An 18,560-nucleotide genomic window follows, 5' to 3' on the forward strand; every position below is an offset into this window, starting at 1 on the left:
TTTTGTTATTGATGACATTTTAATATATATTGGGTTTACCCTATGTTAATAATCACTAACATCCATAAACAATAACATCTGAAGAATAAACACAGGCCTCATGGAACTGGAAACAACTTGACATGGATGCTTGTATACTTGTTATAACAATTTACCTATAGTCAATTGTATTCAACACCATTGCAGGTAATTTAAATGTCATGTTTTTTCGTGCACCTTGTTTACTCTGTCCCGAATCAAAGACAACTACATATTTGATTATCAACATGTATCAGCTATGATATTTGTAGAAACAAAATATTCCCCTCGTTCTTTATTATCGAGCATATGATTGTTAAATTCTCTTGTCTAAGTCTTTAGATTCTTATCTTATATATTTCAATGGAGTTCATTGCTTTCAGGTATGCATTTCTTTTTCTGGAAAATGAACATATTACAAAAGTATGAAAGTGAAGAATACCGGGATTGAAGAAAATTAGTGAAGATTGGTCGACTTTTGTGGCACCGTTTGTTTTTTGTTAAAATTATGTATTGATATTAGTTAACTTTGAATGTTTTATGAAATATATGTATTTTATTAAATATTGTATGAAATGTATTATTTTTCTGTATCTGAATATTTTTTTGTGTTATGAGAATTCTCATTTGATAGGGAAATTAATAATTCTATAAATAATATATTTTTGAACCCTAAACTCATGACACGTAAATGCATGTCATAAGCATGTTATAAAAAGATGACACGCAAATACATGTCATAAGTGTGTCATAAAAGGATGACACACAAATACATGTCATGAACTTTTCTTGACAAGGCCTTCCTTGACACAGATATATGTGTCATCTACCCCTTTAATAACATGCAATGCGCGTCATTAAATGTCATTTTTCTAGTAGTGAGGTCAGCCTGTTTATGACACTAAACATGTTAAGCTGGAACCCAAACATGTTGTTAAGTCGTGTTAACATGTCATTTAGTGTTATAAATTGACAGCCTTAGTTTTTCGTATGGTTTAACGTCACGGCCCAACTCACAATATCTAGTTACAAACAAATTTTACAAATGTAGGTAGTCAACATTAACATGGTACATAACTAAATATATGTGTGTTCGTGCACGCCCGTAAAGTATTTGTTAAAATTAAAGAGAAAATGAAGTGTAAATAAAGCATGAGATTGATTTGTTGCTTTCTTCTTTTTATATTCTTATATTCTTTTCAAAGAATACTTGCTAAACTCATTGATCGTATATCTACCAACTCAAAATCATTTTTCTTGTTGAAATTTCACATAATTACAAAAATGGCATTAAAAAAATCCAACCATCTTGATTATTAACACTTGTATATTTTATAATTGTTACTCTAAGATCTCGTGATTAAAAAGAGTAGATCATAAATCAAAGAAGAAAATAATGAAAAAAAGTTTTTGAAAAATGAAAAGAAAGAGGAACAGTTTAATAATGCAAAAAGGGTTTAAAAACTCATAAACGAAACCAAAAAACTAGAAAAACCAAAAACAAATTGTTAAAATATATAAAAATAAATAAAATAAAAAATCCCAAGAACAATAGCTTTATTATTCTAGATTTGGTCGATACAACTCCCTAAAAGGGACCCAACGCTTATCAGTTTCTTATAGTTCTATGAAGTTGCATAAAAAGAACAAGTAAAACATATCACTGCTAATTTATCCCTTGAGAACTCCAAGTTTTACCAATGACCCGCGAATGTCAGCGACACTAAACTGACCGGGTGTTTGAATAATGTTAGAACTGTCTTTGGGCCAGACGTATGAAAGCGGGTAAATTCTGTTGGCATTAAGTTGGTCGTTAATATTACTGACGCCTTTAAGTATAACGGATTTATGAACACCACCGAGAAATCCTTCATAATCAGTGTCCCCACTTTCGCCAATAAAAACGACCACTTTTGTTAAGTCCATACCCCAACGGAGATATAAATACCTGAAAACATATTATTGAATGGTAAAAATGTGAATTCGTGGACTGGACCTGTCGAGCACGACCCAGCCCATTACCAGACCCATGAGGCCGGGTGGTCCTAGAAAAGACCTGGTGTATTTATAATAGACGTGTTTAGAGGTGCAAATACCGGTTACAGTTTGGGTCAACAAAGGTCAAAACCAGTTTTGGAAAATCACTAGAGTTTGACTCATTTGAAACCGGACTTTGACCGGTTCAGGTCGGGTTAGACCGGTTTAAGAAAGTCGAAAGCGTTTTTTGTTGGAAGCGGGTTGAAGAAAGTCAACCCGTATAAAACTGCATTTTGACCTGTTATGTTTGGGTTTGACCGGTTTTAAAAAGTCAAAAGTGGTTTTTATTAGAAACAGACTGAAGAAGCTCAAAGAATAGAGTTTGACCGGGTTCAAATAACAGCCCGTTTGACCGGCATTTTGACAAAATCCAAATAACAACTAGAAGTTAATTGAGCATGCACTCCCGCGTCACCCAATTCGTTTTGACGTGTGACTTAACCAACCTCGGCCCATATAGGCCGGACGATCTTCAGTTTTGAAAACCGTAAAAACCAAAACCGAACTGTTTTGAAATAACAAAAAACCAAAACTTTGGTTCTACCCTAAAACCGCACCGCACGCACCCCTAATTTGATTTGTGGTTTTGGTCACGTTTTTGTGGTATTGATCATATCCCAATGGCACTAGAGTGTTTTACATTGTCTATGTGATTCAACAGTTATGGGGTACTTGAAATTCGAAATCATTAAGGTAAGCAAAACTGAATTACAAATGTGAGGACACGATGCATTAACTAAATTTGGTTTGTTTATTACATTTTTTTTTCACAAAATAAGAATGTAATTCGTTTTCATTTAACACAAACCAAACTATATCTGGACAGCGGTTGTTACGGACTGAAACCAATGCAAGGTATGGGACTTGTCCCACATCGGTTGTATGGGCAACTGATGTGGGGTTTATAAGCCAAATGAGTTCCCTCACTTATCATACTAGTCTTTTGGGTTGAGTTCTTCTGTTTGGCTTGTAACATTGGTATCAGAGCCAACCCCAACCTCGGAGTGGTGGCCCACGGAGAGGTGGCCTGGAGGAAGCCAGCCGTGACCAACGTGGCCGTGACCAACGAGGACTCGGAGTGGTGGCCCATGGAGTGGTGGCTTGGAGTGAGCCGGCCGTGACCAACGAGGACGTTGGCCCTTAAGGATGGTGCATTGTTACACCTACAAATGTCACATTCACCATCTCTTGCAATCCCTTGAAGGAATGAAAGGGGGTGTGGATACACTTCAATATTGTTAATGACGTAGTGCTTGTGATATCAGAGCATCGTGCATCCTGAAGAATTAGCGGATGTTGATGACTAATATGTGTTTTGTGATATAGTGCATCCTTTATTTGCAAATGTGAGATGTGATGCATTAACTAAATTTGGTTTGTTTACACTACGACAAACACAACCGGTTCACTTTTCATGTTTAAAGCGGTTAACATATAAAACCATGCTCAAAATTAGATAAAATTATTAAATCTCATAAAAGTCTTTTTATATTAGAACCGCTTCAAACTACCAATGAAATCTATCAAACATGAAACCCCCAAATCTATTCTTTCCTTCCCAAATCTATCAGTCACCCGCCATCGTCTTCATATTCACAAAGCCAAGTAGCCAACCCTAAAGGAACCGTGCCATCAATTTGAAGCTTTTTTTTCCCGAATTTCATTTAAAGGTAACTATATGAGCTTTTTATATGTTAATATAACTGTATTTGGAGCTTGTCAGTTATTGTGAATGCCCACAAGGTGTTTGTGAATATGCCATTTGTTGTTTTCTTGTTGATTAACTGTTGGAGCCTTTTAATATGTGTTACATAGATAGCTTGCACTTTAGTTTGTGGTTTTTGTATTTGTTAAACGAATTAAAAACTAAACATCATGTTTTCAGACACGAGCTTGGGTTGTGAACTGTTTACAGTTTGATTATTTCATTTTCTACAATCTGATTAACATGCTTATCGTTGATATTATCTTCTTTGTTGCTTTGCATTCTAGTTGTTTGATGAATTACCAAGATGATTATATTATCTTAGTTTGCTGTTATAAGTTATAACTTTATGGATTATATAAGCTTAATTTAGTTACTGTCTAGATTTATAGTATTTTGGGTGATATATTCTTTAACATCAAATATGTTTTTAGTGCTATTTTATGTGATTTGATAACTGGTGGCATACTGCTGGATATTGCAACCATTTTGTGATGATTTTAGGTGATAATGTTATGTTAGCATGTAAATCTTGTGTTTTTTGATTTTAAGTGTTTGAAGTTGTTTATGATGATACAATTTATTGGATGCTATATAAAATTCTGAACTTTTTGTGAAACAAAGAAAATGGATTGTTGATACTGTGTATAAGTTAACGAATGATTTCAGTAAGTATATACTAGATTTTTGCTAAAAATACTCAATTTGTTTACTTATTCACTGTTTATACAAAAAAGTTGATTTGTTTACTTGTATGTTCTGATTATGATTCTTTTGATTGGATTTTCGAAACACTTGAATGATAGACAAGTGAATGATGCTCTTAAAAGGCGTAAAGGACCAAGATAAATATCTTCTTTGAAACATAATTCAAGTAGCTTTTGGGAAATATTTACATGGAAAATGTTGAGGTATGTTTTCTATATTTATAGTTCATTAGTTTTTGTTAATTGGTTTATAGTTAATTGTATTTTTTTTATTGTAGTGCAAGAAACAAAAGGCACTTGGGAATGTGGATATATGGCTACAAAGCATATGTTTGAATTTGTTTATCGTTATCATAATCAATTCCCCAACAATGTAAGTATTTTATATATTCACAATAATTTGTTTATTACACCATGTCTTAGGTTTGTTTGCGGTTGTTTGAGCTCGAAAGTATTTGTTATTCGGGGTTGATCCTTAAAACACAACCCAAACACTTATTTTTGGGCGTTCAAATGTAAAGATAATTAGCTAATAGCTAAAATTTAAACTTTATTGCTACCGACATCTAAAATTTGTTTATACTTCATGTGATACTATGACCATTAGTTTCATAGTTTGTGTTTTCTTGCTTATATGGGTTTGTTGGTTGTGGATTAACTTTGGTTACCAAGGGCATTCTTGTAATTTGGGGTTAGTTACAATATATGCTTTGGGTATTCAGGCTAGAGTTTGATTTGGTTTTAGAGGTAAAGTGAAAATAAGGTCTGAATCTTTGTTTCGGGTTTTTGTTTACGGGTTCGTTTCAGATTTGGTTGTTTTTTGTTAAGGTTTGTAGGGTTCTTAAACATAATATTATGGTTTTGGTCGGTTTATTCTAACTTCATTTATTTGTTTTTAGATTTGGCAAGAATCGGGGTTTGCTAAGCTCGCGGAGATCGACGATTTGATAATGAGAGTAATGTTGTGGCTTTTTGGTTGATTGTTTGAAAACAACCCCCACGTTAAGTTAGATTTATAAGTTTCTCTTATTATTGATTTGAAAATTTTGTATGGTTTTCTTATTGTTGAATCCAGATAATTTGTGTGATTTTCGTAATATATGTAGCAGTTTTTATTGGATAATATTATTAATGTGTAACAGTTTTGTTGAAGTCAATGTCGGCTGCTATTTATTTATCAATATTTAGTTCTGAATTTCCAATGCACAGCTGGCAGTAACTCAATTTGTAATTTGTAAAGTTTGAAGCGGTTCTGGTGAGGAAACCGCTTTAAACAAATCACCGCTTCAAATATACTGTCAATTCCAAAACGCTTCAAAGTGAACAAAAAATTGATTAACAGCGATGAGCTCAGAAGCGGTTAATATATTCCTTTGAAGCGGTTGTCAACCGCTTTTAAAACAATAGTTTTCTAGTAGTGTTACTACATTTTTTTGTTTCCAAATAAAGAAGAAAATGCATTGTTAAACTATTAATATTATACAATATGTTATTCACTCAACATAGTTTCCATACAGAAGTAACAAATTGCAAACTCACAGTTTAAACACTTAAAAATAATCTCGTATTGGTTTCTGTCGCTACAAATGTCACATTCACCATCACTTGCAATCCCTTGACGGAATGAAAGGGGGTGAGGATGCACTTGAATATTGTTATATGTTCCCCCAAATTTCACATTTATAAACTTATAAATGACTCTGTTATCCGCGGTGATAGGATCCGCATGTCTTTCATACTGAAGTATTGATGGAGCACAAGCTGGATGGATAGACTGCATACACTCATGACAATGATAGAATGAATGATTAGGATTAAGTTCCTCTTCACAAATTTCACAAAAGTACTCATTCTTATGGTTCTCAACGGGAAAGTATCTCAACTTCATAGGATGCTTGTCACACTTGTGCGTAGTTGTCTCGGTTATTAACAAAGCGCATTCTATGTGTAGATGAAAATTATCACAAATATGACAACTGAATGCTAACATATTCTCCAAAACTCCAAGCTCGCACATTTTACAGTAAGAAGCATCATAATTGTTTATGTTTTGAACTCTTGAAAGAAGGTGATTCGGATGAGAGGCATGAGTGATTTCTTTAGGTAGGAAGGCACAATTAACATCAATATAATACATGCATTTCTCACAATAGTAGACAAATCCGTTGCAACGTAAGTGACAAATATCACAACAGAATACTTCGAAAAACTTACCTGGGACTACTGAATGGAAAACTAGGGTATGTTGTGGGTGACCGTGGTGGTCTTTTAGTTCAGTAGGTAGCCGGGTACACCACTCATGGAGCACAAAGTTACAATTCGCGTCTTCATTAGCACACACGTAAACTGGCCTACTCGTAATTGGTCTTGGAACATCCATCACACAAAAGTTCAATCTTTCTCATAGGGTCATGGTAGGATATTGATTTTAGGATTGAAGATGTTGGGCTTGTGATATCAGTGCATTGTGCATCCTCAAGAATTAGCGGATGGTGATGACTCATATGTGTTTTAGTGATCTCTAACGCACTACATTCATTTACCTTGAAAAACAAATGTTTCAATATGCTATAAGATGGATCGGGAAATGGGAGATGAAGAAGATTGGGATATTGAGCATCTTCATAACTTTTAATGTTTTTACCTGTGCCTGATGAAAAAGAGTACGCGCTAATTAATCAAGCAAAAATACAGAACCACTAAACATATTATATTGATCTAGCTACGTACTTGGAGATGAAAGTATGGACATGAATGACTCATTTCTTGATGTTGCACAGTCAAGATGGGTATAGTATCTACACTTTTCGCATTTATAAATCCAAAGATAAGGGTTAGAAAAAAATCTATTGCATACCTTACATCGTGTGAAAAATTTAGATTCTTGATCTGCTTTTGGAAAAGAATAAGCAAGGGAGAGTGGATGGATATGGGAGAAAAATTCATTTGTTGTACGTTGAATATCTAATTTTTTGGGTAGGAAAGCACAATGTCTATGTAAGGAAGAGTTAGCATTAGCACATGTGGGGCAATGATAGAATATCCCTCTATGTTCCTCCCCGCATGCATCACACTCACATAATATTTGTTTGCTTATGCAAACTAACGGATGTTTGTGGCTAGGATGATGGATTATACTTGTTCGTAGCCTTTTTGTAGCACAATCCGCATCAACACTAAAATGGCATTGAGAACAATAATAACGAAACCAAGATGGATGCAGACAAATATTGCACGGCCATTGCGTAGACTTCATTAACTGCAAGAAGATTGTGGGGGAGGCGAGGCTAAAGAAATGATCGAAGTCGCACATGGTGTGACCAAGGTGACAAATGTCTTCCAATGTTTCTGGAAGTGCACAAAACTTATGGGAGACATAGAAACATTGGCTACATTTGTAATAATACCTATGCAACCATTTGATATTTTTGCCACATATGTCACAAGGACACTTGAAATTTTGTTGTGTAGTTAACTCCACATTCTCATCCTCCTCTTCTTCTTTGTACTCTTCTTCATCTTCATCTTGCAGTTGTTCTGCCCATAAGTCTATCAGATTCAATGGATGTTCATGTTTGAACATGTTTAACTTTTTATATATAAGAAAACTAACACAAATTAAAGTAAATATATTTTGAAAATGAGTTGAGAATTGGAAAGGCAACACATCGAAGATGAAAGGGATCGATGGACTGTGAAAAAATGATTATAAGCCCGCATTTGTAAGCACAAGAAACTTTAGGATGTCGAGTAACGGTATATATTCTTATCTTTGCCCTCAAGTTTATATAATTAAAGATTATATATTCATATATATCTTTATTCTCAAGTTTGTGCTTAAATTTATCTATGTTAATTTAGACGTAGGTTTCGTTTAGAACGGAGTTGCGTGTGATAATGTACAAGTTAACTAAACATAGACGAGCAAGAACATTAAAGTTTTTTGTGTTATTCTTTTCTATGATAGTGTTTCACGTTTTGGCCTAAGTTTTGCTAATTTATGTTTTAGTGTGCCGCAACAAGTGAGTTAATGCTTCTTAACGTGCCTACGTGGTTCTACGTTTTTTCCTATTTTTATATGTTTTAACACCCGATAGTTAGTCACACATTTTACAAATTTAGTTAACATAGTAAACAACTACATATGTTAATACCCATTATCTTCAATCATACATCTAATCAAACACCCTTTAAACATAACTACGTAATTTTAAAAATTGCGGTTGTAGTACATGATAGGGAAAAGTTATATACTTTTCAAAATTTTCGGACATCAACCTCTCCAGAAGTGACGGATCTTGAACAAATAATATGGGTGGACCGAAGGATTTTGAATAAATAATTTATTGGGTCGGACTCAATACACATACTTTTTTTCGGAAATTTGCACTGTTGAGTGAAAAAGCTTTGTAGGCCAAGGACTAGCCTGGCCCAAGCTAAGAACCGACATGATCTCTAGACACCTCCAATTTAACCGTCCAGCCACTCGCACACGCATTTTTATCCAAAACTTTATTTAGAGAACGGCTACTCACACACACTCTAACGATACTCTGGATTTACACTTTCTTACAACCATAGAATTTGAACTCTCACCACCTAACAACACAAACTTATCTAATACCTTGATATCGCCGGAGCAAAGGCGGTTTGGTATTTTCATCTGTAGGAGGCAGTGTTGTATTATACCTTTAACCAAACTATAAATGGTAGAAATTGAATCATAGAGATCGATTATGCCATCACGTTTTTGTTTTGAGTGAAACTAATCAATGGTCATGCTTCCTTCATACGTTTTGTACGACATGGAGCCTCTGACCATTTGTGCAAGCACAAGCAAGGTGTTTGTTAAAGAGAAAATGAAGTGCCATCGAAGGATAGGATTGATTTATTACTTTCATATATCACTTTTCTTGTTGAAATTTCACATAATTACAAAAACTACTATTTCAAAAACATCCAATAGAAAATAATTATATTTTTTATGATTGTTATTCCAATATCTAATGATAAAATAAAATAAATAGAATATAACTAAACGAAAAAAATGATGAAAAGGCGTTAAAAAGAAAAGAAAGAAAGACAAAACTTAATAAAAAGGCGAAAAGATTTTATGTTGTAACATTCGTTAATAATTTTAGTTTTAAAATTTCGACACCTTTCGGATCTTCATTAATTAATAAAATCATGAATTGTTTTTTTTTATTTATGTTCATGATGTTTATGTATAATGTTATTTTATTATTGATGGCGTTACAAATTTAATATATCATCTTTCTTTCATTAACTGAGTCAAAGACATTTAAATCATAATAATTGATTAGTTGATCAAAACACATGATTTCAAGCCTTATAATTAGCCTCTTGGCTAGCATCAAATTAACTCACTTTGATCTTGTTATTAATGATTTTGAGCCTATATAAAGCTCTATCATTCTCTACAATTTCTTTGCACAACCATCTTACACTCAAAAGCATTCGAGCTTGTCAACTGCTTTTAAGTCTCAAGTTTCACTTTCAAAAGTCAACTTTGCGATTCAATCCCAGGGTAATGTTTATTTCTTGCCGTTACACATAATGATTGTTTCCATGATGACATCACAAACGAAATTCATGGAGACGTATCATTCTTCGTAATCGGCTCGCTTATGTTCGGTTTATGAATATTATGTTTAAAAGTCAACTTCTAATTTTTTACAAACTAATAATCAAGAACAAATATTTTTTTTATCATAAGACTTCATTTTTTTCAAATAATAACAGGCACAAACTAGACTCAAAAACCGGGTTCGTGTTCGGAAAAATAAAAACAAACCACTCGTCAAACTAGTTTTCTTAATTAATTGTTCGGTTGGAATAAACCGGACTCACCTAAATTAATAATAATTATTATAACCCGATTATTTTTCTAAGACTAAAATAAATTAACTTAACAAATCAAATAACCAAAAACTTTTTTAATAAACCCAAAATGCTTTTTCTTTATAAATTGTTTTCTCATAAACCGAGTGTCATCACCAAATAGGTCAGCATGTTTATGACAAGAAACATGTTAAGCTAAAACCCAAACATGTTAAACCCATGTCGTGTTGGGTCGTGCTAACATGTCAAGCAATGTCATGAATTGACAACCTTAGTTTTTCGTATGGTTCAACGTCGCGGCCCAATGCGCAAGTCATAATACCTAGTTACAAATACAATTTACAAATGTACGTAGTTTGTGTTCGTGCACGCGCGCTCGCAAGATATTTGTTAAAGTTAAAGAGAGGTATTTGTTAAAGTTAAAAGAGAAATTGAAGTGCCATTGAAGCATGGGATTGATTTGTTACTTTATTCTTTTTATATTCTTATAACTAGTGGCGGATGGAAGAACGTCCGAGCACCACCCCCCCCCCCCCCACCCACCCCCTCAACCTCCTAGTGGGTTTAATTTTTCATTTATAATGGATTTGATTTTTTTTTCTAAATATGAGTTAAGAACTAATATGCACCCACTGGATATTTTTATAGACCCTGTACGTTTCAAGCTCAAACATTCTTGAAGACACAATTAAACTTATTTTGATATTGACATCTTGTTGAATATAAAATACGTAAATGCATTTTAAAATGAGAACTGTTATTTATCTATCTAGTGGTCAAACTAATAAATTGTTGAAGAGGTAGGTCTCAGCAGAGCCCAGTTGGACCCGCAAGATTCACCTTGCAGAGGGACGTCTGCGCAAGGACCAACTGGTTCCGCAGGACCCACCATGCTCAGAGATGAAGACCTTACGCGCAATACGCCAGCTGTTCCCGCAGGGAAAGCCTCCCAATGGTGAAGTACACCGCCTGACCCCGCAGCTGCGGATACAAGCCATCAGGGAAGGCTACCCGCACTAATAGCAAGGCTACACGCACAAGGCACTCAATAATTCAGTATCACCTGAAGGAATGAGCAAGGCGGGAATACTCCAGCCCAAATGAGCCAGTCCGTACGCTTCTGGAAGATCTTTTGTACTATACCTGCCAAGGTATGGACAAAATAGACAAGATCTGACCAAAGCAGCCCATGAACCAATCACAGGGTGACAGCTCACCGACAACAGTACGAGGAGGAGCATGCTCTAGTACTGTTTGTCACTATTAGCCGCTGCCTACTCACCAACCCTTGTGGCACGCACAAAGCCTGCAGTTGGTGGAAAGGGAACAGTACACAGCCAGCCTTGTCACTATCAGCCGCTGCCTACCCACCAACCAGCATGGCACGCGCGTAGCCCATAGTTGGTAGAATAGGAATATTCTACAGCTGGCTGTACCTGCTTGGAAACCTACCTTCGGCTATAAATACTCCAACACCTTGGAACGGTATGATCATCTTGTATCTTACCTTCACTAGCTATTTCTCTCAATATACACTTATATTCAAGAGCAATCTAGTCTGATTCTCACGCCGGAGGGTGGTCACAAGGAGGAACCCCCCCCCCCTTCTCAGTGACGAGCTCACGGTGTCTGTTTTGCAGGTCATTTGAAGAACATCCTTCTTTGCCGGACCTAACCCTCGTGGGAAACATTACTTAACCCCCAGATTATCCATAATCTGCCCCGGGTCACTTAGTGTTTCTTCATTGGCGCCATCCGTGCATAAAAGCTAGAACTAATTCAGTTTTTTCAAAACTTCTGAAAAAATGGTTAACGTTACTCCGGTCCCAAGGCCAGTAAGTGACCAAGAAACCCCGGTAACCACAACCCCAGCTACTGGGGGGAACACCGGCGGTTACACAAATTTTACGAACACTACCCCGGTTACCCAAGCCGGGGCAAGTGCAGTAAACAATATTTCACTGGGTTCACTGATGCACAGTTGGAGAAACAGACGAGGCTCCCTCGCCAAACACTCGATCAAGTTAAGGCGTGGGCCGAAGCACGTCAGAAGGAATTCCAAGCTGAGTTGGATGAACGCTTGCGTTCACTCCAACAGGCTGACGAATTCGGAAGCACTCGACAACAGCTCAACATGAACAGTGAGTGCGAGTACTCGGACGATGATCGGGAGGAATCCGACACTGACGCGAACCCTCGTCATAGGGCGAAAGGGAAGCGTAAAGAAACGGACTTCCAACCAAGAAGGAATTTCGGAGAAACCTTCAAACCAAGGAACGCGGGGGGAAACCCACGCGACTTCTCCAAAACCTTTAGACCAACTGCTGCAAATGCGGGAACATCCAAGTTTGCAAGGGACATTGCGGAAGCAATCGCCCCGAGAAGTGCCAAACAGATGTCCAACATCGGCACTTATGATGGTCTATCCGACCCAGACGATCACTTGAACAGATTCATAGCGGGGGCAACCGTCAGTAACTGGACGGAACCCACGTGGTGTTATATGTTCCAGATGACGCTGGTTGGAGCGGCCAGGGCGTGGTTTGATCGTTTACCGGTCCACCGCATCTAAGATTGGGCGGACTTTCAACACAAGTTCAGCCAACACTTCAGTCAACAGAGGAAATATACTGAAGAGCAGTGGATGATCCTCAACTGCGTGAGAGAGGAAGATGAATCTTTACTAGACTTCATCACTCGCTTCAACTCCAAAAAGCTGAGTCTGGGCAACATAAGTGAAGATCTTGTTCGCGCCGCTTTCATCCAGGGCGCCGAATACCCAGAGCTTATCCGCACGTTGACGGGTAAGGACGGCATGCCATCCACATGGGATGCCATCATGACGGCGGCCAAGCGCTTTGCCGAGACGGAGAAGTAACTGGGTAGGGATCTTCCCCAGAGTACACATCTCTACACACAGAGGACCAGAGAAAACAATGTTCGGATCGCCCGGCAAAACAAAAAGAGGAAGCTAGGTATTTGGCAGTCAAGGGTAAACTTTGACACCTCATCCAGCTCTCGCCCTCTTGTTGGCGGAAGGGATAACACGCACCCTTCAAGCCGAAAACACCGGTGGACGCCACTCACCAAAAGCGTCACGGAGATATTTGCCACCGAAAAACTCCCATGGCCAAAAGCTCCAATGATCCGGCAACGACCTAATGCGGATCAGAGCAAATCCTGTGACTTCCACGGGACAAAGGGTCACAGTACAGAGGAGTGTACATCCTTGAAGGATATTGTTGAAACATTCGTCAAGGATGGAAGACTTGCACACCTTGTGGCATCAATCAAGAATGGAGGAAGGAATGATAACCGGTATAAAGGCAACGGACGAAAGCCCGTTGACATCAGCATCCACATGGTTCATGGCAACATCAGAGGAAGAAAAAGACGAACGACAGAACCATGCGAATGGAAGGAAGCTGAGGTGCGCTTTCCGCGAGTGCCAGGAGGACCCAGCAAGGAAGGCCCTATCGTCATCAAAAGCCAGCTGGGGCATTACATAACTTCCCGCACTTTTGCTGACAACGGCGCCTCGTCAACGGTTATGTACAGGCAGTTGTTCGACAAGCTAGACGACGAAGACAAAGAACGCCTGGAAACGGTTTACGCCTCAATGGAAGGGTTCGACGGCAGCACAAACACCCCCCTGGGTATCCTATCTTTCCCCGTCATTCTCCAGACGGGAAATACTCCCGCACAGAAGACGTGGACTTCGTCGTAATGAGGAAGCCACATCACACATACGACATTCTCTTCGGAAGAGACGGGATTGCAAGATTCAACGCCGTGGTATCTTCAGTCCACGGCATGATGGGATGGCCAACTGCTGAGGGTGTAGCGATGATCACCGGTATCCCCCAGGTATGCATCGCATCCGTCTCATCTAAACCCAAACCAAATATGGCTAAACCAACCATTACCGAACCAAAAAAATGGGCCCTCAATGGCAAATACCCTGACCAGGCTGTTACAATTGGCCCAATAATCGTTGATCCTACGCGCACCTTACTCAAACGCTTACTACAGAGAAACGCTGACATCTTCGCGTGGACACCAGCTGACATGACTGGTGTACCTCGAAGTAAAGCAGAGCATAAGCTCAAGTGTGACCCGGCTTTTACGCCAGTCATACAAAAGCGCAGAGTAATGGGGGTGGAACAGGCTAACGCGTGTAGAACCTAAGTCAAGGAACTCTTTGACGCGGGCATCGTACGCGTTAGTAGATATCAAACATGGGTTGCAAATCCCGTTATGGTACCGAAGGCTAACAAACAATGGCGCATGTGTATAGATTTCAAAGATTTAAACAAAGCATGCCCCAAAGATTGTTACCCGTTACCCGAAATTGACCTCAAAGTGGATTCATTAGCACCGTTTCGCCTTAAATGCTTCCTTGACGCATATAAGGGGTACCATCAAATCCACATGTGTAACATCCGGCCCCTCGCACCACCAATATTGTCCGTTTTGCCCACGAAGAGCTCACGGATTTGTTTTTGGTTGCCCAAAACGCGTTGGTGATTGAAGAGGCAAGACATTACTTATGAACCATTGATCTCTCTTGTCCACGGCCGATGTGTGATAGCCTAAGAGTGGGACGATGTGTTTGCCAACGGTGTTACAGACAACCCCCTTTTGGACTCATCGTCCTCGATGAGGCGTGTCCCATCATCCCGAACGGCACAAGAGTGGCTCTGATACCACCTGAACATCCGGCCCCTCGCACCACCAAGCTTGAGCGTCAGAAAGGCTTCTTCTTGCTTCGAGCCCCAAATATACGAGTAAACGAGTATTGGAGATTGACGATTCATGTATCACCATGACTTTCCAATCTTCAATATAAAATATACAAGAAAATGAGTATTGGAGGTTGACAATTCATGTATCACCATGACTTTTCAAGTCTCCAACCTCAGAACATAATCGTAAATGGAAATTGAAAATCAACTATTCATGTATCACCATGACTTTTCGGATTTTCAAATCCCACAAACGAATATGTAAGTAAAATCAATAAAAATCGAAATTCAACCAAAATCGAAATATCGCGAAATAAAACATAAAATCATATACTGCGCAAGTGCGAGCATATTCATAAATATTGACACCAATAGTGTCGCGAGTAATGAAGCAATATGTGGCGCCCCGATGTATAATCCGCCTTTGGTCGGGGTGTTACAACATGGCTGTAGATGATCAGGACAAAACCGCATTTCGGACGCCCGATGGCACATTTTGTTATCAAATGATGCCATTCGGACTTAAGAATGTAGGGTCCACATACCAACGCCTGATGGACAAAGAGTTTCATGCCCAAATTGGGAGAAACTTGGAAGTCTACATGGATGATTTGGTCATCAAAAGCCCTGAGCCAGAAGCGATGTTGAAAGACATCGAAGAAACTTTCAACACGCTCAGAAAGATAAACATGAAGCTCAACCCGAGCAAGTGTTCCTTTGGGATGGAAGAAGGGAAGTTCTTGGGAGTCATTGTTACTAAAGATGGCTTCAGAGCGAACCCTGAAAAGGTCGAAGCCATTATCAAAATGGAATCACCTACTACCATCAAGCAAGCCCAGACACTGAATGGACGCCTAGTCGCACTTAACCGCTTTTTGTCAAACCATGCGGATAGGTCGTTCCCATTCGTGTCAACATTGAGAAACTGTTTAAAGAAAACGCACTTCCGCTGGACACCAGAAGCGGAAGCAGCTTTTCAGGAAATTCGGTCACGCTTGATCGAACTCCCAACGCTCACAGCACCAGAAGCGGGGGAGGAATTAATCATATATCTTTCTGCCACAGATAGAGAAACCAGGGCAGTCCTGCTAGTAGAGCGAAAAGGTATCCAGATGCCTATTTACTATGTTAGCCGTGTCCTAACAGACGTAGAAACCCGGTACTCCACCCTGGAAAAACTAGTCTTAGCACTTGTACAGGCTTCACGCAGGCTAAGACGATATTTTCAAGGTCACCCAATCACCATTCTCACCAACTTCAAACTTGCAAACGTTCTAGGCAAACCCGAGTTATCGGGACGTCTAGCCAAATGGGCAATTGAGTTGGGGGGATATGCGATAAAGTACAAGCCAAGACCAGCCATAAAAGGCCAGGTTCTGGCCGACTTTATAGCAGAAGTCCCCGCTTCGCGGGAGAAAGAGTGCCAGGAGGAGGCTCAACCCTCCCCAGCACAGGACATCAATGATGTCTGGCGACTCTACACCGATGGAGCAGCCAGCAACGAGGGTTCAGGCGCAGGGTTGAAACTAACCAACCCAGCAGGCCAAGAATACACTTACGCTATTCGACTGGATTTTCCAAGTACGAATAACGAAGCCGAGTATGAAGCATTCTTGGCCGGGCTGAGAATTGCGTGTAAAATGGGAGTGAAAAACTTGGAAGCCCACGTGGATTCCATGTTAGTAGCCAACCAAATAAACGGAACGTACACGGCCGTGAACGACACAATGGCCCGGTACCTCGCACAAGCAAAAACCCTTATGCGCAATTTTAATGATTGTAAAGTCATACACGTCATGCGTATCGAAAACAAATCTGCGGATGCGTTAAGCAAGCTTGCATCATTAGCCTTCACCCATTTGGGAAAGGACATCCGCATTGAACTCCTTGAAGCACCATCAGTCCCGCACAAGGAAATTTGTGTCATCCAAACCGGCACAGAAACGTGGATGACACCGATAATAAATTACCTTGCAGCGGGTATACTACCAGAGTCAAAAACACAGGCAAGAAAAATACGTTGTAAAGCATTAAACTATCAACTCATCGATGACATCCTTTACAGACGTAACTTTCTTGGCCCACTCTTAAGATGCGTGGACAACCAAGATGCTGAGTACCTCCTAAGGGAAGTACACGAAGGCATCTGTGGAGTACACGCAGGTCCACGCGCTGTTGTAGCTAAGTTAAATAACGCGGGATACTTTTGGCCGGGGATGCATACGGATGCGCTGGCATACATCAGAAAGTGTAGGTCTTGCCAGCTCTACGCACCCAACACGCATCGCCCGAAGAATGAACTTGTTCCGGTCACCTCTTCATGGCCATTTCAGAAGTGGGCCATCGATGTGACAGGCTCATTTCCTACAGCAGCAGGAAACGTTCAGTTCCTAGTTGTAGCCATCGACTACTTCACCAAGTGGATAGAAGCAAAACCCTTAGCCCAAACAACCGCAAAACATATTAAAAAATTTATTTGGGAATTTATTATTTGTCGTTTTGGACTTCCACAGACTTTGGTGAGTGATAACGGCACCAACTTTGCTGACAAGAAGCTACAAAAGTGGCTAGAAGAACTTCAAATCACCCACACATTTACCTCAGTGGCACACCCGCAAGGTAACGGTGAGGTGGAAAGAGCAAATAAAAGCATCGTCGAAGGCATAAAGAAATGACTCATGGAACACAGATCCGGCTGGGTAGACGAAGTTCCACACGTCCTTTTGGCAAGCAGAACGCTGAAAAAGGCCAGTACGGGAGAAACCCCGTTCAGCCTCACTTATGGCACTGAAGCCATGGTCCCATTCAAAATTGGTTTGCCCTCACCAAGGGTCTTGATTCAGCTAGAAGACAATGATGCGGAAAGACGGTTAGACCTTATGCTAACCGAGGAACGCAGAGACTTAGCCGCAGCGCGTGAAGAAAACTACAAGCGACAAATGCAAAAGTACTACAACACGCGGGTAAAACTCTGCAACTTCAATGTAGGAGACTACATATTGCGTAACAACGAGGCTTCAAACCAAGAGCGCCCAGGAAAACTGGCACCGGTCTGGGAAGGACCGTACATTATCAAAGAAGTTTTGGGAAAAGGCGCATACCGGCTCGAAAGGCTCGATGGCACTCCTATACCAAGAACATGGAACGGAGCTCAATTACGCAAATGTTACATGTAGATCAATTCCAAACTTGTAAAGAAAAGGCCTAGAGCCACTTCTAATGGAAATGATTCTCCTCACATTGTGTTGATAGCCTTACCTTTATACTTATGAACTTCCCACGCTGATATGCCGGTATTCACCGCATAAATATGGGAAGAAGTCGTTGCGTGTGGAAGGCGGAAAAACCCGCATAAACACAATACGGTAAAAATTTCTAAGGAAAACCTTCACGCAGGTCGCTATAGGTGAAGTTTGGTCATCCCAATAAATGAAAGTGACGGTCCTACCCGCACAATCATGATAGAGGAAACTGAACATTGACCTA

General features: G+C 39.4%; 1 protein-coding gene across 1 annotated transcript in view; it reads right to left on the bottom strand.

Moving 5' to 3' along the window:
• Positions 1–1,626: 1,626 nt before the first annotated feature.
• The window catches only part of LOC143632367 (putative sucrose-phosphate synthase 1), a 28,453-nt gene continuing 11,519 nt past the window's right edge, over positions 1,627–18,560 (bottom strand). Inside the window, exon 3 of the mRNA XM_077100912.1 lies at positions 1,627–1,966. Coding sequence (XP_076957027.1) covers positions 1,690–1,966 — 277 coding nt within the window. The 3' untranslated portion in view covers positions 1,627–1,689. The remainder of the gene's footprint in view (positions 1,967–18,560) is intronic.

This window comes from Bidens hawaiensis, unplaced genomic scaffold, assembly GCF_021521415.1.
Source record: "Bidens hawaiensis isolate Kalapana, Puna unplaced genomic scaffold, B.hawaiensis_p1.1 tig00006387_1, whole genome shotgun sequence".
Taxonomy (NCBI): domain Eukaryota; kingdom Viridiplantae; phylum Streptophyta; class Magnoliopsida; order Asterales; family Asteraceae; genus Bidens; species Bidens hawaiensis.